This window comes from Podarcis melisellensis (genome assembly GCF_964234715.1).
Source record: "Podarcis melisellensis genome assembly, chromosome: 2".
Taxonomy (NCBI): domain Eukaryota; kingdom Metazoa; phylum Chordata; class Lepidosauria; order Squamata; family Lacertidae; genus Podarcis; species Podarcis melisellensis.
The window spans coordinates 49,206,254-49,229,330 of NC_138529.1; the positions used below are offsets into that span (position 1 = coordinate 49,206,254).

Here is a 23,077-nt window from a genome sequence, read left to right on the forward strand (position 1 = left end):
TAAAGTAGCGGTTCAGTCTGCTTTTCTATTGTGAAAGTCATAAAAAGCACTTTAAAAAAAACTTTATACAAAGGAAAAGATTCTGAGTCAAGACTCTTAGCAGCTCTTTGCTAGTGCTCTAAAACATCAGGCAGTACTGTTAAATACCTTGTATATGTGAAAAAAATAATCTGATTGGGTTTTGCTTACGAATAGTGTTAGTAATAAGTTTGGCAAGTGGAGAGACTACAGTAAATGGATTCAATTTAGGATGGTTATTCTACTTACCTTTTTTGAAATGGTTGGACATTCTGAACTCTTACATTTCACTTCTATATGTTGTACTGTGACTTCTGGCATTTGTACTTCATAATCAAAGTGAACCATGTGTAAGCAGAAAATAAATTTAGTAAAGGCACTTCTTGTAGATATTCCAATTCAATTCTCTAAGTAGTTAAAAACTGGGTTGCAATTGTAAACCAGTAAGAAATGTTGATGTCTTAGTCATAAGAGGCTTCTGCTGCTGGAAGTTTGTGAACTACATAAACTACAATGCCATGTTGTAACCTACATAAGTCCTTTACTGAATGGATACAGAATTATTCAATGACATACTTGTATGAAGCAACTGCCCCCCGGATTTAATTACATTGTGCAACTGTAGGAATAAAGCTGCATTTATTACGTAATAGATTTGGCTGTTCTGCATTCTGTTGATGGAGTTTTCACTTTTGATAAGATTCTATTCAGGCCTGTGCTTAGATGCAGAGCATAATATTATTTAAATTTTTGCTGCTAAGGTTGAAAATTGGATGATCTTGCTTTGAAAGCCAGTATTTTGTTATGAAGAACTGTAGATGTCTTTTAAAAACCACTGGATTGTATGAAGTTACATGTTGGTTAGTGAGGCTATTTTTTAGTTTAAATTGTTTAAATTTTACTTTTTGCTTTATTAAACGTGGCAGTTGTTTTTAAATAATAAAACATTAATGGAAGTATATTTTTAGGAAATGCAGAATATACTGTAGCCACCCAATTCCGTAAATGTATATAATGAAGTAATTGGTGACTTCTTTCAGTAAAGGAAATTGATTTGGTTGAGTGATGATAAATTATTATGAGGATATGGAATGTTTGCCGAGGCAACTGTTCTTTCATCTCAGAAGTAATCATTGAAGTTTTTGTTGTCTTCTTTGTTTGCATGTTGCTAACTACACATGCTGGTTGTGTGTTCACATTGTAAGCTATAAACTATGGCTACCTGTGCACAAGCCAATTGTGCCTAATTTTCTCCATTGTGCTTGTGTTGGGTGGAAGCAAACTATGATCCCCTGCTTAGTGTTACATCTGAATCACGGATTGTGATTCATTGGCACCAAGCAATCTGTAATGATAGGTCAAGGAGTGTTCTTTGTTTACTGTGATTTGTTGGATTACCATCAGTGTTAAAAACTCAGATATGGCTAGGCACCAAATGGCTCCTTAAACCAGGGTAACAGTTTCCAAAACAGAATACCTAGTTGCAGTTTTGGGGCTAGATGCCTCAAAAGTCATATTTTTCAATACAGCTATTTGTTTCCTGAAATTCATTATGATTGTGCAGATAAAATACAATATGATTCTGCTGGATGTGTTGCTAGTGTATGAAAATAGTCAAGATCCAAGGATCCCCAGGCTTGCACCCCCAGTTGGTCAGGTGTCATCCTGATGCCCGGGCATCTTCATTTGGCTGCAAATGGCCGATAACCAGGTGCAAAGTGCTCCTGGCAAATTTCAAACATTGATTACCATGGCATGCACTTGTGATCATTGCATAATTCAGGGCTTGCTAATCTGTGACTCTCCAGATGTTGCTGGACATCATCCCTGACCATTGGCTATGGTGGGTAATGGAAGTTGGAGCCTGACAACAAATGAAAGGGAACAGGTTATCCACCCCATGTGTAGCTAATGGCTGAAGATGGTTCAAACTATGGTTAAAGGAAGACTGTAATTTTGCATATTGCCTGAATTGACAAAAGCATGATTTCAGTCAGTTGGCAGACCAGCAGGCCAAATGGCCAGTGCTAATGGATGTGATGTGATGTCTAAATTGACAGTTACTGTTGCTCTGCCTCCAGAGGCTGCTGCACTGTGAATATGAAGTTAAAACTATAGCTGCATGATTCTGAGAGATTAGAAAATGAAATCAAACTGGGTGGTGAAGGTTAATGGAGTTGGGTATGTTTAGTCTGGAAAAGAGACAATTAAGAGGCAATATGGTATCTCTTCAGATACTTCCAAGGGCTGTCACATGATTGGATTGAGCCTGTTTCCTGTTGCTTCAGATAGTAGGACCCGGACTAAAGGGTTTGAATTATATGAAAGGTGATTTCAGCTAAACATTAGGAATAACGGCATGTGCAACTAGATGTTCAGATCATGGTTTGAGTTCTGCACCTGTGGTTAGCACAGTTTGACAGTGGAACAGGCTGTTCTGGAAAGTGGTGGGCTCCTTCCACAGGCTGTACTACATGGAATGCTATAGTGTTCATCAGCTAGGGTTGAACCAGATAGCCTTTAAAAACATTGAAGTACATCACCTGGACGAATGAATTTGTGATTTATTTATTTATTTATTTATACATACATACATACATACCTCCATTGATTTGGTTGGCATTATGGCTCTGCTTTGTAATTTCTGATTTATTTTATTGATTATCTATCCAAAACACTTTTACTCTGTTCTTTAGCCAAAAGTTCCCAGAGCGACTTAGAAGATCAGTAATATGACAGCTCCGTTCCTCACATGTAAAATACATGAAGCACAAGAAAGTATATGCACTCTTAGTTTATTCTTGCAGCAAATAGTTTGTGTTGGAGAAACTGAACAGGTTTTCCAGTATGTTTTTTTAATATTATTTTTGCAAATGATTAATTGGTTTGACGAATGATAGCTTGGATTAAAATTTAGTTGCACTTTGTTTCCAGTGAAATAACTGCGACTTAAGTCTTAACTAACATTTCATACAGTTTTCAGTAGGACCCTAATGCAACTAACTTAGACTGGTTTCAACCCAATATAACACAACACAATTTCACAAATACCAATACTTGATATCTGAAAGATGGCCTCCTGTCCAAAATTAACAGTCTTTATCAGTGACCATATTGTATGTGCCACCACAAAGGGAGGCTAGGTTGATGGATACCCAGGACAGGGTCTTTTCTGTACCAGCACCCAATTGTGAAACTTGCCTTCCTTGGAGGTCAGGTTGGCACCATCTTTTCCTAACTTTAGGCAAACCCTAAATACTGTTTTGCTTTGTCTGGCTTTTGATGGATTTTAAATTCAACTATGTAGTTTTGTGGTGTTAAGTTTTATTTAGTTTTAACTGATGTCTTTATACTGTTTTTACAAATTATAGCTACTTGTGGGCAGAAAAGGTATTCATAAATACTTTTAAAAAATTTAAAAGTCTAAATCATAGTCTAGTAAAATCTTGTCAAACAAGAGACTTGTCTTTGCATCCCCCGTCATGTGTTTATGTAACATAAGAGAGTGCCTGTAGAGAACTAATATCATGATGAAATCATGTTAGTTTGATTATAGACACTAAACTTTGCTATTAGAAACTTTTGTCTCTCCTAAAAGCAAACTGAGCTGGTTAATATTGATAGGACTTCAGCAAAAGCAGGGCCCATGATAACCAAGAGGGGAGGTATCAGTATGATCAGAGAAACCACAGGGTTTGCAGATATACAAACAATCCATAAGGAATATGAGAGGGACAGTCCACACACATATCAACAGGGCAGTGACGGCTAAGCATGCTCACTGGCCACAGAGCATCTTTGGGAGGCAATTGGAGGGGAATATAGTGGAAGAGGGTATATCTGGCTGTAACCCTGAACAGGAACACTCCATACAGCAACACTCCTTTTGCAGGTCCCCTTGTCTGTCCTTAGGAGCATCAGGGCAGTTTCTTTCTACATACAGACATGTTACAGGCCCTTGTCAAAAAGGCTGCACAACATGCTTTGTATGTATGAAAGGATTTCTGAAATGACCCCACCCCATCCCTTTCTGAAACCTGCTCCTAGCACTGTTTGATAAGTTGCTTTGGAAACTCTAGGAACTGACTTCCGCATAACATAAGGATTTGCATTTTAGGGATTTTGTGTGTGTGTTTAAGCTGACCTTTGAATATTGGGCCCTGTTCTATGGTTATCCTATTTGCTACCACTTCATCATAAGAAACAAAACTACAGTGGTACCTCTGGTTGCGGACACGATCTGTTCCGGGGTGCCGTTTTCACGCCGAATAGTCTGTAACCAGAGTTGGGCTTCTGTGCATGTGTGAAGCGCTATAGAGCGCTTCTGCACGTGTGTGTGCGCGCACACACACGGTAAAACCCAGAAGTAAACACTTCCGGGTTTGACATGTTCTTAACCCAAAAAAAGCAACATGATGAGTTTGCAAGAAGAGGTATGACTGTACAGAACTCTTTCAAACTGACCAGAGGGAAGGCATTAAACGGACAATTTTGAAAAGGTGGAGTCATGGCATCTAACTTTTGATTGGTTTGGGTTAAGATGCATTTTCATTACAAAAACTGTCTGTGTACCTTTGCTTATGGCTGTTGAATGAAGGCTATCAAATATTGTCTTTTCTCTTAAAATAGGTTTGTAAAAAAAACCAAAACATTGGTGGGATTGGTTCTAAATCTCATATGTCCATATAAATTTTGGAAAATTGTCATAAGGACAACTTGAATGAAATGTTTCAAATTCATTGACCGTGAACTAGTTCTTAAACATTTCTTAAGTGCCAGTGGCAATTTTTTAGGTGGCTTGAGGACTAGGTGCCATTGTTAGAAACTCAGATATATAAGCTAGGTGCCAAGTGGCACCTTAAATCTAGGTTACTGTCATCACAACTGAATGTCTTTTCGTCAGGGGGTTGGACTAGATGACCCTGGTGGCGCTGTGGTGTAAACCACTGAGTCTCTTGGGCTTGCCGATCATAAGGTCGGTGGTTCAAATCCTTGTGATGGGGTGAGCTCCTGCTTCTTTGTTTCAGCTCCTGCCAACCTAGCAGTTCAAAAGCATACCAGTGCGAGTAGATAAATAGGTACCACTGGAGTGGGAAGATAAGCAGCGTTTCCATGCGCTCTGGCACTCGTCACGGTGTTCCGTGCTCCAGAAGTGGTTTAGTCATGCTGGCCACATGACCTTGAAAAGTTGTCCATGGACAAATGCCAGCTCCCTCGGCCTGAAAGCGGAGATGAGCGCCGGACCTCATAGTCGAATTCAACTGGACTTAACTGTCCAGGGGTCCTTTACTTTGCCTTTACTAGATGAACTTTGGGGTCCCTTCCAGGACTACAATTCTATGATCTCAACTACATTGCTTGACTGTAGCTTGTTCTTACAACAATTCAATTGTCCCATTATGCAAGAAGGAGAAACGCGCAAACTGAAAATGGAAGTGGTATTAACTATGGACTAAGGCAGAGGTTTTTAAACTCTGGTCACCAACCTGGCACCCAGAAATCTCCACGTAGTCGCAACACCACCACCAAAATGTACCTGGCTAATTTCAAACACTGCTAGGTGCCCCAGGTTTTTCTTTTCCTAGTCATACAAATATGAAATACATAGGAATGCATAAATTGATGCTATTTTTTCTTTCTTTATTTTCTTTATTATTATTTCCTTTTTTATGTATTTTTTCTCTGTGTGACTGTGTTTTGTATGTTGTCTTTGTTTGTTTTAATTGTATGATGTGATATAATGAATTAAAATCAATAATAAAAAAAGGAATGCATAAATTGAGTGGTCAAAAGTCATCATCTCCATTTGCAGAAGTGAATAATTGGCTCCAGGAATAATTGAATCATAGAATTGGAAGGCACCCTGAGGATCATCTGGTCCAGCCCTTCAATGCAGGAATATGCAGCTGTCCCATATGGGGATTGAGCCCACAACTGTGGTGTTATCAGCACTCTAAAAAACTGAGCTAGTGCCTTGTTTAGGGGAAGGGGATAGATTGCCCAAACAGCCCAGGTGATGGGGACAGAGCATATCTGGTGTTAAAACCTGGAATATGAAAGCTAGGAGCTAAATGGCACCTTAAATGTAGATTATGGGCTCAACAACGGAATGTCTAGGTGCGCTATTTAATAACAAGAATACAAAGCTGAAAATGAATGAACTGCAGCTAAAATATTATGTTCACTTTTCACATGGTTTGTCTTTCCCCTGCCCACCCCCCAATATTTTTAAGAGGGTCTCTTCTCCAGAGATAGTAGCTGGAAGTGGGGAGGCAGCGAAAGTTCCTCCTTTCCTTCCACTATACAGTTTTAATCTGAAATCTTAGGTGCAGTACTGCGCCCAGAGCTCAGAAACGGCTCATGCTAATGAAATTCCCTGTTGCAAAATGTGCCTAGAACAATGGGAGTTTTGAACACTGTGCATTTTTGCTAGTCCAGATTCACCTTAGCAGAGAAGCATGCTTGCAAATTAATCATGTTTAACTTCCTCGAGTTACCCTTTTTAAAAAGAAGAAGACTATTTTGTTAAATATATGATGAGCCAGTGTGGTGTAGTGGTTAAGAACAATGGCTTGTAATCTGGTGAATTGGGTTCGATTCCCCACTCCTCCACATGCAGTTGCTGGGTGACCTTGGGCTAGTCACACTTCTCTGAAGTCTCTCAGCCTCACTCACCTCACAGAAGGGAAAGGAGATTGTTAGCCACTTTGAGACTCCTTAGGGTAGTGATAAAGCGGGATATCAAATCCAAACTCCTCTTCTTCTTTATCATGAATTTCAGGAGTAGATACATAGGGTTACATAGGTAATATAGGTCTTGGTTCCAGGTGCTGATCAGACCTAAGCCTGCTTTCTTTGGCAAAGCATTAACTTAGCTTCTGAAAGTTTCACCAAGTGTTCACACTATGCCCTCTCGTCCCCGGACTTAGACTTGTATCCAAAGTAGTGCTAAGTCAGTCATTCCGTTAGTGGAAAGATTTCTGTTTTCACAGTGGAACTTTCCCCCTCTCATCCCCCCCCCAAAAAAAAAATTGTTCTGGAGTTTCCCCCAGGGTGTGTGTGCAGGAGGGGGAAGTTCTGTTGTGTAAGGCTAAATCCTTTGTTAACAGGATGAGAGCAGCTGCTCAGTGTGTTGGAGGGAGAAAAGGTTGGAAATGCATTGCCTTTTACCACTCCTTCCTTCCAAGTTAAACTATGGGCTAAAGAGCCATGATTAATATTGTTTCTCTGAATTTCAGTCAGTTCTCCATTTGATGGAATGTATAGGGATGTTTCATGTGAACTAGTCTGCAGATGCATTGAGACAGTAGCCTGCTCTGGTTTATTACTGTGTTTTTTCCAACAGTGTCAATGACTGATACCTTATTGTGCATGCATTCTGACCCACAATTGCCTCTTGCTAGATGACTAGTTGCAAGGCAGAATTTAGCAAAATGAGGTATGGCTTTACTAGCTTGCATTGCTGAAATATGTGGTTTAATTGTGCAACTACCTTCAAAGGATAGTTGTCACACCTTAGAGTTTGGGTGCGTTTTGTGTTTGACTTCTGACTTATCCTGTCTAGACTTTGTGTTATGTTAAAAGTATAAGAAAAAGTGCTTGAAGTAGTAAAGAGACCCCTGACCATTAGGTCCAGTCATGGCTGACTCTGGGGTTGCGGTGCTCATCTCACTTTATTGGCTGAGGGAGCCAGCTTCCAGGTCATGTGGCCAGCATGACTAAGCCGCTTCTGGCGAACCAGAGCAGCACATGGAAACACTTTTTACCTTCCCGCCGGAGCGGTACCTATTTATCTACTTGTACTTTGACGTGCTTTCCAACTGCTAGGTTGGCAGGAGCAGGGATTGAGCAACGGGAGCTCACTCTGTCATGGGGATACGAACTGCCGACCTTCTGATCAGCAAGTCCTAAGCTCTGTGGTTTAACCCACAGCGCCACCCGCGTCCCGCTTGAAGTAGTACTTGAACACAAGTAAACATCACATTTTCTTCTGCTTTCAATGTTATATATATATATTAAGTCGTGTTGCGTTAGGTTCATGTTTTGGCTTTTTGGCTTGCGAATGCGGCACACCTCCGGGTTTCGCCACGTGTGCAGAAGTGCTGTATTGCGCCGTGCTCTAGTTAATGGACTTTTCGGGGTGCAAATGGCATCCCGGAATGGATTGAGTCCGTAACTACAGGTACCACTGTATCTGGATAATCACAATAGTTTCAAAAAATTCAATGTTAATTTATGGTCTCAGTTGGGTACATTTTACTTTGACTAGCCCTTTCAGTGTTTTATTTAGGTAAACATGAAGTATATGTAATTGATGCATTTTAAATATAAACCCATGGTGAAATCACTATTGTCAGTCACACTTTCTGCCTGTCTGAAAGTTGCTAGAGATGCATTTAAGATGTGAGTATTGTGTAAGTTAAAACTTACTCTGCATATTATTTCCCTTATCCCATATATGGGATGCATAGCTCACTTCTGCATTTAGCTAATAACACATGCCACAAATGTAAATGTTTAAGATGTTTTAAACATTGCCTTGAATCCTGAGTTGATCTTCTATGCCCACTGACTTCATTTAGTCCTCACTGGGCTGCTCTGGGACAGCCCACCCCATTGTAGTTTTTTGTTTGTGGAAAGATTGACTCATGCCTAATCCTAGAACTGATTTATCAATTGATGTCTACAGACAGATCTCAATTCCATCTCTTGAGACACTTAAATAGTATATTCTTGTTAACCTGGAAGTGACCTACCCAGAGAATGTGATGGTTCGTCTAACCTATGTATACTTTAGTGCAGGGGTCAGCAACCTTATTCAGCCATGGGCTGGTCCACCGTCCCTCAGACCATGTGGTGGGCCGGACTATATTTTGAAAAAATTATATGAACAAATTCCTATGCCCCATAAATAACCCAGAGATCAATTTAAATAAAAACACACATTCTACTCATGTGAAAACATGCTGATTCCTGGACCATCCGCAGGCCAGACTGAGAATGCGCTTGGGCCGAACCCGGCCCCTGGGCCTTAGGTTGCCTACCCCTGCTTTAGTGTCTCTACATCTCACCTTTCTTTTCAATCACTCCATTTCTCCCTCCCACCCAATTGTCTGTTCTCCCCTCCCCCAATTCTGTCTCAACATCTTGTGCCATAGTGGTCTTATGCAGTTGTGGGAGGGGGAGTTTCTCCTCTTAAGGTTTTTTCCTGAAGAGTTTCTGAGCATCTGTAAATTTTAGGCCAATATCTTTCTGTAGCATCTGAAGAAGTGTGCATGCACACGAAAGCTCATACCAAGAACAAATTTGGTCTCTAAGGTTCTAAGGTGCTACTGGACTTTTTTAAAAAAATTATATATATATATATATATATATATATATATATATATATATATATATTTCTGTAGTATACATAATATGTTAATACCTCATGCAATTTTGCATGATACTGAGTACGTATAGGAAGTTTTGAATCATTGCTAGAGGGAATTAATAGTAATACCTGTATGAATCCCAAAGGTAATTTCCCCCTCTGCTTCTCTAGATACATGAGCATCTAAGGAGCATCTAGGGTTGAGTGTCTTCATTCCCACAAGACAAAGAGCCTCTTGGTTCCTCAAGTGCCAGCTGCTTGTGAAGGCTAACTTAAAAGTCAGTTGACTGGCTGTATCTTGCCATTTTTCAAACATGCAGCCTTCACTTACATATTTTCCTTCAACTGACCTTAGTATATGTTGTCTTCTGCTGGTGCCAATAATTTTATTATGCCCATCTTGATTTGTTGCTCTTTCTGTCTGTAGAGGGCAAGTTGAGATAGTGATTTCAGAAATGTTGACCTTGCTTTTATTTTTTACCCATTCATAAAGTCTACATTGGTGTGCCTCCCTGCGTTCAGACACTATTTTACTCTTTCATAGAATTCAGCATTGCATTTCAGATTGGTATTGTATTGTGGTGTGTTCCCAGCTGTGTGCAATTTACGCTCTCCAAGTAGTTAGACTCCTCAGTTTTAAAAAAGAAATGATTGAAACTATTTTGTACACAGATTTTTAGACTATCAATTGTCTGTTCCCATTTCTAAGTGACTCTACAGTGTGACCTTTCTGGTATACCAAATGTTGCTGTCATGGTAGTTTCTCAATTCTAGAGAGTGTTGGAGAAAGATAAAATGCCTGAATATTGTTACATATGCATTTAGGGCACTTCCTGAAAGTGATTTCACTGTACATATGTTGTTGCTTTCTGCAGCAGTTGAAAAGATCAGTGTTTTGATTTGGTTAAACCAAAACCACTAACTACATCTAACTACATTTCCATGATAATTCTAGATTTTAGAGGATCCTTAAGGAGAGATGCTCACAGTGGGTCCTCCTTACTCCTATTGTTGATGCCCATTCACTTGCTTCTCTGGGCTTAGTCAGCACCATTTTCCAGAGGGGTGTGTGGGAGAGGGAGGTCAAGGTGTGCAAAGCTACTGCTCCTTTTCATTGTCTCATTGCTGGGTTTAACCTTTAAAATCAGTTTAGGGGTCCCTTATCTAAAGGACTGCCTTCACCTAAACAATCATTCTTGTTTAATCATTCTCTGTGGAGACCTCTGTGACTGCCCAGACATTAAGATGGTAGGCACAAGGGATAAAGCCTTCTTGATTGTGGCCCTGCAGTTAGCAGAGCTGCCTATGAATGGGAAAGGGAGCTTTCAGTACAGGCCTTCAAACATACCTTGAGGATTTATTTCATCCAGTCTGGCTTTTTAACAATGTTTTTAATGCCACTGAGACCTTATATTTAAGAATCTGTATTCTTTTACATATCTTAGTTCACCTTGACTGTTTTTGCTGCCTTATGAGGTCTATGCTCCCAAAGCCAGCATATAAATCCTTATGGTCTAGCTTCTGCTGTGCTAGTGAGGAGGAGGAACAGGGCCAGGAGACTCCAGGGATTGGCAAATTACCCAGCAATGCTGATCCTTGACTGCATTATGTGGCATTGTGTGTGCTTTGTAAACCATAACCGTCAGATTTTAAAATGTTGTATGGAAAAATACATCTACAAAAGTGGGATTCATTAAATATTAAGAAAACAATATTCAGAAAACAAGTATTTTCTGAAACAAGCTATGAACATTATGTTTGGTTACATTCAATCTATCCTAACCATTTCTGCTTCTTTATAGGTGGTATGGTCAAGAGAAAGATTATAATGTTCTAGTCATGGATCTTCTTGGACCCAGCCTTGAGGATCTCTTCAACTTTTGTTCTCGAAGGTTCACAATGAAAACAGTACTTATGTTAGCAGACCAGGTATGTAAATTTGCAAACATTACACAATGGATATTACAGTGCCTTAAAATGATGTTCGTTTCATTCTTTCAAGTAGCTCAGACTGTATGACTTGTTATTACATATACTCGAATAAATATAGAAACAAAAATGATAGAAAGAAAAAGGAATAGTGATAGTAGCAGATTATTTAATGTATATAACACAATATTAGAATTCTAGAAACTGTTTAATGGAGCCATACAAGCAACTATATTGAGAGTTTTGCCTCATATCTTTACTTGCAGTCTTCATATTAATTTCATAAGACTGAAGTTATGCATGCATCTTTGGCTAGGAAGATCATCCAAAATAGTGCAGTAGTTCACATTTCTCAGGCCAAGAGCCTATTGTAGCTATATTTCTCAATTAATTGATGGTAAACAGAAGCTGAATGAAATAGGAAATAGTAAAGCCAACATTCACAGAACGCTTCAATAAGATTCATTAGAAACAACAGATCTGCAGCATGGGCATATAATGCAGAGATTTGCAAAGGCATAGATTCTTACATTTAGAGTAAAATGGCTATTGGATAGCAATTTGTTTCTAGAATAGCTTGAACTGAGTCATCTGGAGGGTCAGTGAGCACTAGCCATTTAATATCAAAACTAACACAAGAAATGCTCAAATACTCCAGAGTTGACATTTTAACAGTGTCATTTGTTCAAGAACTGCTTGGAAGAAGTAGTTTGCAACATACAATGGGAGAAGTAGTTTGGATCCATAGTAGCTTCATCCATGCTGAACAGAGCAAGTGAAGTATTCCACTGCTAAAGTTAAGTGTTCTTATGGATTACTCCTATTCAGGAAATATGGACATACTGGGTTTAGTAGACAGGTGCTCATTTGTATGGAGACATGCTTTACAAGTATTACTGTGATTCTAAATCTGTTATTTTAGTATACATTTAAATTGCATGATTAAATGTCTATTGTTTTTCTTCTAAGCCATCAGCATGAATGCCATCCATACATGGCGAAGCCTTTTAAACCTTTTTAGACTGTTAGGAAGAAACTCAATATCCAATCTCTGTAGAGTAGATTAGTCAGCAGGGGTTTTTGTTTGTTTGTTGGTGGTTTTACACTTGCTAACATTCAAAAGCATTACTAAACTAGTAGTCTTACTGTCTGGTTTGATTTGTATGTTGTAGGTCAGGATAACTAACCATCCCTCTCGAAGCCCATGGGCCTGCTGTTGTTACCCAAGCAGTTTTTTTCTGGGCCCTCCCAACAATTATGGCAGCAGAAAAAGAAAACAAAGTGCTGGGATAGTTGGAAAAGTTTCAGCCCCTTTGCACAACCCAGTACCTTGATGGCAGTGCATTTTACATTTTCCCCAATCATTTGATGAACAGGAAGAGGCAATAACACCCTCCCCCCCAAACCCCCCCCACACACAAATCTCATCTGATTTGCATGGATTAGCTGAGGACAAACCATGTGTGGTGTGTGTTTATGTGCACAAGAGGGTGAGAGTGTGTGTGGTCACACCAACTCTTGGCCACCAACATGCAGTCTTTGGGTTCATAAAGATTAGCAACAATGCAGGTAATTGCCAAAACATGCTTAGATTCATGCCTAAGATATTGTTGCTTGAAAAGCTTTGTAATCTTGGTCATTTTCCTTTTGTTCACAGATGATCAGTAGAATTGAATATGTGCATACAAAGAATTTTATACACAGAGACATTAAACCAGATAACTTCCTAATGGGTATCGGGCGTCACTGTAATAAGGTTAGTCTAATACTTTTTTGCATGAAAGAATGGAGGATGCTGAAATGGCAGTTCATGGAAATGCTGTGCAGCTTGAATTAATTGCTTGTCATTGCTAAACATGTCAATTATTTGCTGACATCTGTCAATTATTTGGCAACAGATAGGAATTTCAATCATAGTGCTAAATGCAGAAGTGAGCTATGGCCCCAACCTTTGGCCATATTTTAATTATGGAATTTAAGGATATAAATAAATATGTTGTCTAATGGACTCATAATTGTGTATGCAAGTTCACTCTGTTCAGTGATACTGATGATTATTCAGAAACCACGAGTTGCAATAGCACCGCTTACCATAAACTGCGATTTCTTTTTCTCAACTGCATTTAGGCCAGCATGGTGAAGCCTTTACTACCAGCTACCTAGATATTAAAATTGGCTTGTAACCAATCTATAGAGAAACCATTGACTTCTAATAGTAACACAAGCCTGTTGACTTAACTGCTTCCTTTGCTTTCACAAGCCTGTGAAAGTTCAAAGTGCAGTTAGTGTAGATATAGAATAACAGTCACAGACTTAAAGTACTGTAACTTTTTTTTTTTTACTAGAAGGGGATGATTTATTAATTTAGCTGGAGATGCATGTCTTTGTTGGATTTTTTTCTTGACTAGACTGTGGGATTAAAATTCATTAAACTACATTGAGCTTGGACAGACAGGCAGCATTGGCAGTGCATTAAGCATGCTGTTGGATAGAAATTCTTAAGTGCAGGACAAATGTATGTGATTGATTATTTTATTGGGAGCAAGATACCCACCTGGTTCTTCATAGGCCTTCAGTGTTGACTCTTCAGATACTACTAGCTATAAAATGTTACCTTTGTTTGCCTGTATGGATGCCAACTTGGGACCATTACTTTAGAACCAAAAAAAACAAAACAACCACCATCACCGTTGAATTCTGTTTTGAAGGAGTTACAGTACACCAGTTAGGAACATTGGGGAGGTGGGGTGAGAAAAAACAGCAGCACTCAAAAGTAAGGTAAAATGCCTTCCTGTAATCCTATTTCTGTTAAATTTCATTTATCTCTAAATTTTGCACTCTTTAACATTCTATTTCCCTAATGTAATCCAATTCTTTAACTTTCTGGCAAGAACTGGAAATATAGCAAGAACAATTAAACCAGTTAATGCAATTTTTCTTCTTCTGAGTCCCTTTCTCCACACTCTTGACAGTTGTAGTGGGCTGGCATTGTAGCTCCTTGTTTTTCTTTGAAGTGAAAGAATAGCCTGGAAAATGCTGTTGTGCTTTTATTAGGTGAGTTTGTTAGGATCATATTGGAAAATGTAAACCGCATCTCGTTTCTCATTCCCAGGGAGGCACTTGGAGTCTGTACCAAATACTTAAATGGAAAGCAGATGCCCACTATTTAACATTTCAAATAATGCTGGACATAGGAGTCTAAATCCCTTGGTTTAATCTAAGCAGAATTTAAATAAAATTTTGCTTTAGGTCTGTGTAAATAGCAGCGCTCTCTCTCTTTCTCATTTGAAATTTGGTTTTAGATATAGTATGCAGTTTTCTTTCTGTAGCAAAAATGGAGGTAAACATTTTGTCTTTCATGAATTCTTTCAAAACACACCAGTTGCTGTAGGATAGCTTGTTATGGTAATCTTGTTCCAGTAGATTTTTTTCATTATAAATGAATTTAAAATGTAGTGATTAAAATTGGAATGCTGCATTTCTCAAATTTGTTCTTAATTACATATTTAGGCGTGATTTCACTTCTAGCATAAGATCATCTCTGAGCTGTGCTAGAATAAGCCCTGCATGCTTTATGATAGTGAACTTAAGGTGACTAAATGCCTTCTACCTCTTCCTTACTGAAGATTTACTTCCTACATGTCATTTGGGGGAAGGGCAGTTTGTGGAGTCAAAGGATACTTTTGTACATGATATCCAAATTTCCTTCTTATAAAAGCCAAATGTTGCCATTGCTATCCCTTATTCAAGGCAGTGTCATTTTGAAGTGGCTCATGCTCAAAATTTAACTTGCCACATCTTCTAAATTTTTCCTGATAACATTATCTCTTCTGGAAAACTATAGTGCTTGGTGGAAGAAGGATGGCATTTGGCTACCCTATTCTTTCTCTAATGCCTCGGTGTTGCCTGTCTGCGCCAGCCATTGTTGCAATGTAAGCAATACTGTTTGATGCACTGCCACCCTCTATTGTTTGTTCAGTGTTTAGAATCTCCAGTGGGGAAGAGGAAAAGAAGCATGACTGTTAGTACTTCTCAGGACCCATCTTTCTCAGGATTAAACCAGGTCTGAAACTGTCTCCTATTCCAACCTCAATCCCAAACTCATATGCTTTTTTGTTTTGTTTCGGAAAACATGTAGACTTGCAAAAAGCACCTTTTGTTGGCATATTATTCAGACATACTTGGCAAACATGTAACATTACTAAGACGTTTTCCTTGTGGCGCTTGTTTAAACTGTAAGGTTCTTATGCTGTCTGTTAAAATGTGAACAAAGTTAAGTATCACTTAACTACTCTCATGTTCTTGTTCTTGAGAAATAGCCCTGTGTTCAAAAATGCAGCAGCAAGGAGGATGTGCTGTGAGGGAATCGCATATGCCTGCTTAAATGTACATGGTCTGTATCTGGATGTAGGAGGCCTCTTATCCCGTTCATTGACAGCATGATGTTTGTTTGAAAAAAATGAATTTCGGGTCTGGAAACATTCAAGACAAACTCTACTTCTTCCTTGCGTATTAGTAGCACTGATGGTTTATTCAAATGTAGAATAAGTGACAAGGGTCATCTTGTTGCCAGTGGTACATTTAAACAGAATTATTTGATCATAGATCACTGGTAGTTTTGTATTTTTTAAAGCTTTGCTATATCCCAGAAAATGGGCACAAGGCGTCTTAAGCAGCTTTTTCATTTGCTTTTAAAGGCTGAACCTTATTCCACTTCTTTAGAGACCTAAGTTTTGAAAATGCAGTAAGTAAAATGGATTATCTTTTGATGATGCCTCTTCTTGGGCTAGCATTAACATCTACTTCAAATGGATGTTATTTAGTTTCTAAAGCTACACTGTAAGCCCTGGGAGTTGTGCAATTTAAGAGTTTTAACTTCTTAGCTTGCTCTAAAATTACTTTAGTTGTTGAAAAGGGAAGGAGGAGTTGGGCTTTTAAGTATGGTGCTACTCATGAATATTACTACTTATGACTAGTGATGCTTTTGTGTCAGGATGCTGGTGCTGGACAGGAAAATTTAGCTCTGGTGGGAACTTTTATTCCAGTGCAGATAGGTGATGTCGGTCTCTGGTCTGGACTGGGACCAGAGAAGTAGACAAAGTTGATTCTAATTAGGAGCCCCCGGCCTGCTACTTTCTCTACAAAATATAAAACAATAAAAACCTACACTATTCATTCATTGCCATGTCTAATTTGGCCCATAGTACTCCACTTGCAACTGAAGCAGCTTGGCTTCCACAGCCTTATTCCTTGCCTGGTAACATCCCTTTTCAACACCCTCCTCAGCAGAGAGGCAAACTTTGCAAACGAGCTTCAGAAGGTTTATTGCCATGGAAGAGGGTGTGTGGAAAACAAGTCCATGTTTTTTCATTCACCTGCCTTTTGCCACTGGATCATACTCTTCCAGAATTGGGTGCCTCACATTATCCAAATTGCTAATGCATATTGCTTCAAAATATTGCTTCACTCTTTTAGTGAAAATTATCAGAAATGAAGGAATGTATTGCAGATGAAAAATATGCAGGGTCTTGTATTCCAGTCTGCCATGTATCAGTGCACTAGCCTCACTAAAGATTGAGGTTCCTATGAGAGTAATTTTAAGTGAGTTCTCCCCTAAAAACTCACATGGAAATGAAGATCACCTATTTTGTGCTAGTATGGAAAGAGGCATTTTGGAAAAGCCCCAAACTGCTGGTCTGAAATAGCATCTTCATTTAGATCAAGAACATTTTCCCCCCATTGCATTTATCAGTAAAACTGTTGTCCAGAAAACAAGTTTTAATAATAAGATTTTGATCATTTACATCAGGCACCCCCAAACTCGGCCCTCCAGCTGTTTTTGGACCACAACTCCCATCATCCCTGACCTGTCCTGTTAGCTAGGGATGGTGGGAGTTGTAGTCCCAAAACAGCTGGAGGGCTGAGTTTGGGGATGCCTGATTTACATCATAAATGCGTCTCTGAAGACCCTATCTTGGTACCTGTATATCACAACATTTGAACAAGTTTTAGTGAAGCAGTCTGTCATTTATGCTAGTAGTGAGGAGGACATTCAGAGTAGTATTTGATAACTGGAAATTGCAAGTTGTGACAATTACTCATTTGGGTCAGTAGTTCATTCTATATGTAGTTGCTTCCAGTTATTCATTTGTGATGGATGATTAGAGAACTTTTGTCTGCATCCGCTCATAGCTTGAAACAATTCTTAATTCTTTTTAAATGCTGCTGTCCTTATTCTTGGTTCTGTATGCCTCAATTGAACTGTGATAAGTGTAGAAATCAAGGAAAATAAATTACAAAGTATATCCGTAAAGGCATTGGCAACCTGAAAAGGACAACTGCTTTGAACTAGTTTTTTTTGGGTTTTTTAAAGTAAAAACTTGCATATTAGAATTTAGTTTTCTATCAGGTGTTCTCTTCTGAAGAGTTTTTAGGAGAATTATTTCTCCCCATTAATCTGCTGCTTACTTGGTATAGACGTCTGACTTAAAACTTAGTATAATTTAAATAATTTGCACACTTTAAAAGTTAAGTATGGTTAAACATATATTGCTGCAACTGTATAGGTCTATAGGTCTTTTCTAACTTGTTCTCCATAGAGCCCAAGCTGATAAATTATTGTTGCTTTATTTCTATTTTATTTATATTTATATTTATTAAGTTTCTCTACCTCCCTTCACCTGAAGATTACAGGGTGGTTTACAATATAAAAATACAAAAAAAATATTGCCATAGTAAAAAACAAAAACAAAATCACCCCCACCCCATTTAAAAGGCTATAGATTGTTTAAAAAAGGGAGCAGGTGGTGCTGTGATCAAAACCACTGAGCCTCTTGGTCTTCCTGATAGGAAGGCTAGTGGTTCGAATCCGTGCAACAGAGTGAGCTCCCATTGCTCTGCCAACCTAGCAGTTCGAAAGCACACCAAAATAGATAAATAGGTACCAATGCGACAGGAAGTTAAACGGCATTTCCGTGCACTCTGGCTTCCGTCACGGTGTTCCATTGTGCCAGAAGTGGTTTAGTCATTCTGGCCATGTGACCTGGAACGCTGTTCGTGGACAAACTCCCTCAGCCTTAAGCAAGATGAGCGCTGCACCCATAGTCACCTTTGGCTGGACTTAACCGTCCATGCGTCCTATACCTTTCCTTCTACCTTTTAGATTGTTTAATTGGCCGAAGGCCCGGGAGAACAGGAATGTTTTTGCCTGGTGCCTAAATATTGAGCCTCCCTGAGGAAATCATTCTACAAGTGAGGATACACCCCAGAAAAGGCCTGTAGATAAAGGGCCTTTCCTACATACTAGTTGAGATGTCTGTGATGAGATAAATTGAAGTTCAGGAATTGCATCTTGCTTTGGTATAGAAAAGTTGGTAAGTGGTTTATCCTGTGGTAGTCAAATGTTGAATTCTGCCATGGATGTATTTAACTACCGTATTTCGCCACATAATGGCCACATTTTTATGCCTATTTTTCTTTTAAAAAGTGAGGGTGCAACTATTACACTGTGGCGACTTTTACACGGTGAAATAACAGTAAGAAGCAACAACATGCTATGGACTCTGGTTTCTTTAAGAGGACAATGGTGCAATACAAAACAAATGGCACAGACGTTGTCCTTTCCATTCGAGATCTTGCCTTCTCCCTGTGCGAAGTTCTGTCAAAAGAGGAGGCGGCTTCAGTTGTCGATTAAAGTTATTTCTTCCTGGGTTTCTCATTCCCTTTCAATGCTATTCGCTCGTGCAGAGGTGGAGGAAGGAATCACGGATGGGCGGTGGAGGTGGTTGCTCGTCTGCTGCTTCCTCTTCTTGACTGGGGTGGCCCCGGGGTGCAAGCTCAGGTTGGTGGCAGTAACAGCAGCCTGGGCCTGGCTTTGCCTGTCCTCCTCCAGCTGGCAAGTCAACGAGGGCCCGGACTCCCACCCTCACCCCCTCAGGAGCCTGCTGTGCTGACCCTTGGCTCGCACCAGAGTTATACCCTGCTACTATTATGCGGTGAATACTTTTGGAACAAATTTTAAGGTACCCAAAAGGGTGGTGCAACTGTTATGCAGTGGTGACCATTACACGGTGAAATATGGTAGTGGTTTTTAAAAAATTAATCCCGATCTTCAGCAAAAAAGGTACCCAGAGCAGCTTATAAATGACTTTAAAAAGAACATAATTTCTGCCTTCAAGCTTACAGCCTAAAAAGACAAAAGAAAAGGAAAGAGTGGAAGAAACAAACAAACTTAGGTTCAAGTTGTAAGCTATAATTTTTAGTGACTGATTGGGAAAATAATAACAAAAACATCAGGGAAGCAAATTGAAAAACTTGAGTAGATTAGCTGTGAGCTAATAAGTAAATGGCAGAAAAGCAAATTTATTTGAGAAACTAACGCCAGAATATAATTGAATAAAATTGTGCCTCTCTTTTTCCTAGTTCATAATTTTTTTTACCTAATACCTAGGTTTGAGACCAATGACTCAGAAGTAAGCATCCAGTTCAATGGGGCTTGCTGCTAGGTAAAATACGTGTAGAATCTGCCACCTAATTCTCACTCTGTATAGTATGAAGTTTTTCCTTAGCCGATTTAGGAATATGAGTGTTCTTTGTTTGGATTAGTTATGATACATACGACAGTGCTCCTCTTAGGCTTAATTATAGCTAAACTTGATTTTGTTAGATCCAACGTTTCTAACAAATGTATTTTAAAGACATGGGTGTAGTTTCCACACACTGGCTGGAATCCATTAAATCCATTTCTTTCTTTTTTTAAAAGTTATTCCTTATTGACTTTGGGTTGGCCAAAAAGTACCGGGACAACAGGACAAGGCAACATATACCATATAGAGAAGACAAAAATCTCACTGGCACAGCCAGATACGCCAGCATCAATGCACATCTCGGCATTGAACAGAGGTAAGGTCCAAGCAATTTCTGTAATGATGCTAGAAGCTGTAAATATTTGGGATCTTGAATAGACGCAACCTAAATGAATTTTAATTTTTAGCTAAAGAAATTAGCTAAGAAATGAGGGTGGATTAAATGTTCTCAACGGTTTAGTATCTTCTTGTTAAAATGATTCCCTCACAACAATTTCAGTAAACTAGGATCTGTCAAAGCCTGTTTTACAAATAAAACAATCCATTTCTTTCCATCTGGATGACACAATGTAAAATTCCCCAAACCCAGATTCTGTTCAGTAGTTTTGGTAAAGTAGTATACTGCTAGTGTTTGGGTTTCTATGTATGCCAGTTGTTTTGAATGGGGAGAGCTTGCTCTTACTATGTTTAAAACTATTTTGGTTGTTTAAATTTTAGTTGCCTAGTTCTTGCTTCTAGAAAGATGGCTGAATAATATCATCTAGGTAGATTTCCATGACTCATTGAAAATGCTAAACTCTGCTTAGAGCACATTCCTATCTTGTGGTACTATTCTGCTTCTAGACTTCTAGGTCCTCATTCCCAAAATCAAATGTAGAATCTCATTGAACCCAAACAACTAAATTTGTTTATAACTCAGGTTATGTATTGGTATGTTGGCAGTTTTATTGACTACCAGCTTCCTTTCAAACCATGCTAAGTCCTCAGGTGGCAAGTGCTTTTATACCTTTTAAGCATAAACTAAAAAAAAAAAAAACCCCACACAAAAAAAAACCCTGCCTCTTCCTCCACAGTCGTCGTGATGATATGGAGTCACTAGGATACGTATTGATGTACTTTAACAGAACCAGCCTGCCGTGGCAAGGATTAAAGGTATGTCATGAAATTTTACTTGAGGTTTATATTCTGCCCCCAATCTATCACTCCCACTAGTGTAGTAGAGAACACTGCTACACATAGTACTGTATACTTGGCTCAATTGTTAAAAAGTCCTCATAACTCCATGGTGTCAAATGTTTTCTCCACATATCTTGAATAAAACAAACACAGTATGCTTAATGCACAATAACCATATGATGTAGGCATTAGACTGCAATAAATGGCATTCAGCTACATTCAAAACTTAATACCAGATTGACCTTCATTTCCTTTGCAATATATTGTGGTACTGTGGTACCTCGGGTTAAGAACTTAATTCGTTCTGGAGGTCTGTTCTTAACCTGAAGCACCACTTCAGCTAATGGGGCCTCCTGCTGTCGCTGCGCCTCCGCTGCATGATTTCTGTTTCTGTTCTCAACCTGAAGCAAAGTTCTTAACCCCAGGTAATATTTCTGGGTTAGCGGAGTCTGTAACCTGAAGCGTATGTAACCCCAGGTACCACTATACTTGGAGATTTCATATAAAGCCTTTTCCATCAAGGTTCTGTCCATCTGATATTTGCAGCTGTCCTTGTGTCACATATATTTATCCATGTGTCCCACAGGCTGCAACAAAGAAACAGAAATATGAAAAGATTAGTGAAAAGAAGATGTCTACTCCTGTTGAAGTTTTGTGTAAGGTGAGAGAAAAGCTGTTATTAAGAACGTAAACTGCTTTGGCAAGGAGCTATCTTTTCATTAGTAAAGTAGCCAAGAACTCTTAGACACAATATAAGTTCTTTTCCTTGTTTTCCCGCTCTTAAAAAACAAAACTTGCAATAATCCAGAACTGATGTCTTGCATTTAAGACCTACAAGAATCTTTTCTGTAAGTCACTGTTTGACTAATTCTGTTTGCAGGGTTTTCCTGCAGAATTTGCAATGTATCTGAACTACTGTCGTGGCTTGCGCTTTGAAGAGGCTCCTGACTACATGTATCTGAGGCAGTTATTCCGTATCCTTTTCAGGTCAGTGGGGCTGAGGGTACCACAAAACCTTTGAGCATAACAGTGATAAACTAGCAAGTGCTTAGAACTAGAAAAAAAGTTCTGCTGACTTTTTATCAGCTTTAACAGAAACCCGTAGCCCTCACCAGGATAGCCTTAATCTCTTCATCTGGTTGAGGATTAGCCTGTCACCAGCAGCACTGAAAGCAAATATAACATGCGTTATCTTCAAACACTCACCCAGATCAGAGTCAGTTTTTGTTTTGTTTTTTAAATTGAGTAAATGCATGAATTATCTATAAAAGATCAAATCTAGTATTTCAGCAGAAGAAACTACCTTTATTTCATTGACCACTTCAGTTAACCTGATTTGTCAAGAGTGGAAAGCCAAGCAACATTTAAAGATATATGGCTGCAATAAAACACAGTTTATGATGTCACATTTCCCAGGGCAATGGGGTTGTAAGCAAAATTTGCCCCAAATTTACAGGCTGGTTGGATGAACGTAGGCCTTGTGTTTTAGAAAGAATATGGACATACTGGGAAGGGAATGGTCCTTGTATACTAAAATGGTTTGTATCTGAAATTTCATGTTACTACCCAAGGTTCAAGCTGGTTTGTATGTGTAAGTTGTACATTAATTACAATGTAAGCTGTCCTTACTGTTTATAAATGTTGAATTGCTCAAAATGGATTACAGCTTTAATGCAGACTATTATAATAGAAAATGACCAAGATCCCAAGTGTCACATGTGATGGTCTGCACAGTCATGCAATTTTTTTGAGTACTCCAAAAAGCTTCAGGTGGTTGCCTCAGAGCATGGATAGGTAGCCAGATGGAGGAAGGGAACTGGGTGCAGAGATCATTTATTTCCTCCCACACTAGCAGGTGAAGTGCTTTACACTTCATGTATGGGGCTCTTTGGATCTTGGCCAATACTTTGTAAGTGACTGCTAAGTGGCTTTCAAACTTGCTGCGAACAGATTTTTAATTAATTAATCCCCCACACTACTCAATCTTCAAGTGTTT

General features: G+C 39.0%; 1 protein-coding gene across 10 annotated transcripts in view; it reads left to right on the forward strand.

The window, feature by feature from the left end:
- CSNK1A1 (casein kinase 1 alpha 1) overlaps window positions 1–23,077 on the forward strand; it is a gene marked incomplete at its 3' end in the record, with an annotated part of 41,426 nt that overhangs the window by 2,225 nt on the left and 16,124 nt on the right. For 9 of the 10 annotated variants that reach the window (XR_014165235.1, XR_014165236.1, XM_081899177.1 and 6 more), the window contains exons 3-9: window positions 11,194–11,320; window positions 12,978–13,076; window positions 15,300–15,383; window positions 20,082–20,221; window positions 20,979–21,057; window positions 21,668–21,742; window positions 21,962–22,068. Coding sequence is in view for 8 of the 10 variants with exons in the window: in XM_081899177.1 (XP_081755303.1) it covers window positions 11,194–11,320; window positions 12,978–13,076; window positions 15,300–15,383; window positions 20,082–20,221; window positions 20,979–21,057; window positions 21,668–21,742; window positions 21,962–22,068 (711 nt within the window). The remainder of the gene's footprint in view (window positions 1–11,193; window positions 11,321–12,977; window positions 13,077–15,299; window positions 15,384–20,081; window positions 20,222–20,978; window positions 21,058–21,667; window positions 21,743–21,961; window positions 22,069–23,077) is intronic. The other variant, XM_081899183.1, reaches the window with a different exon arrangement.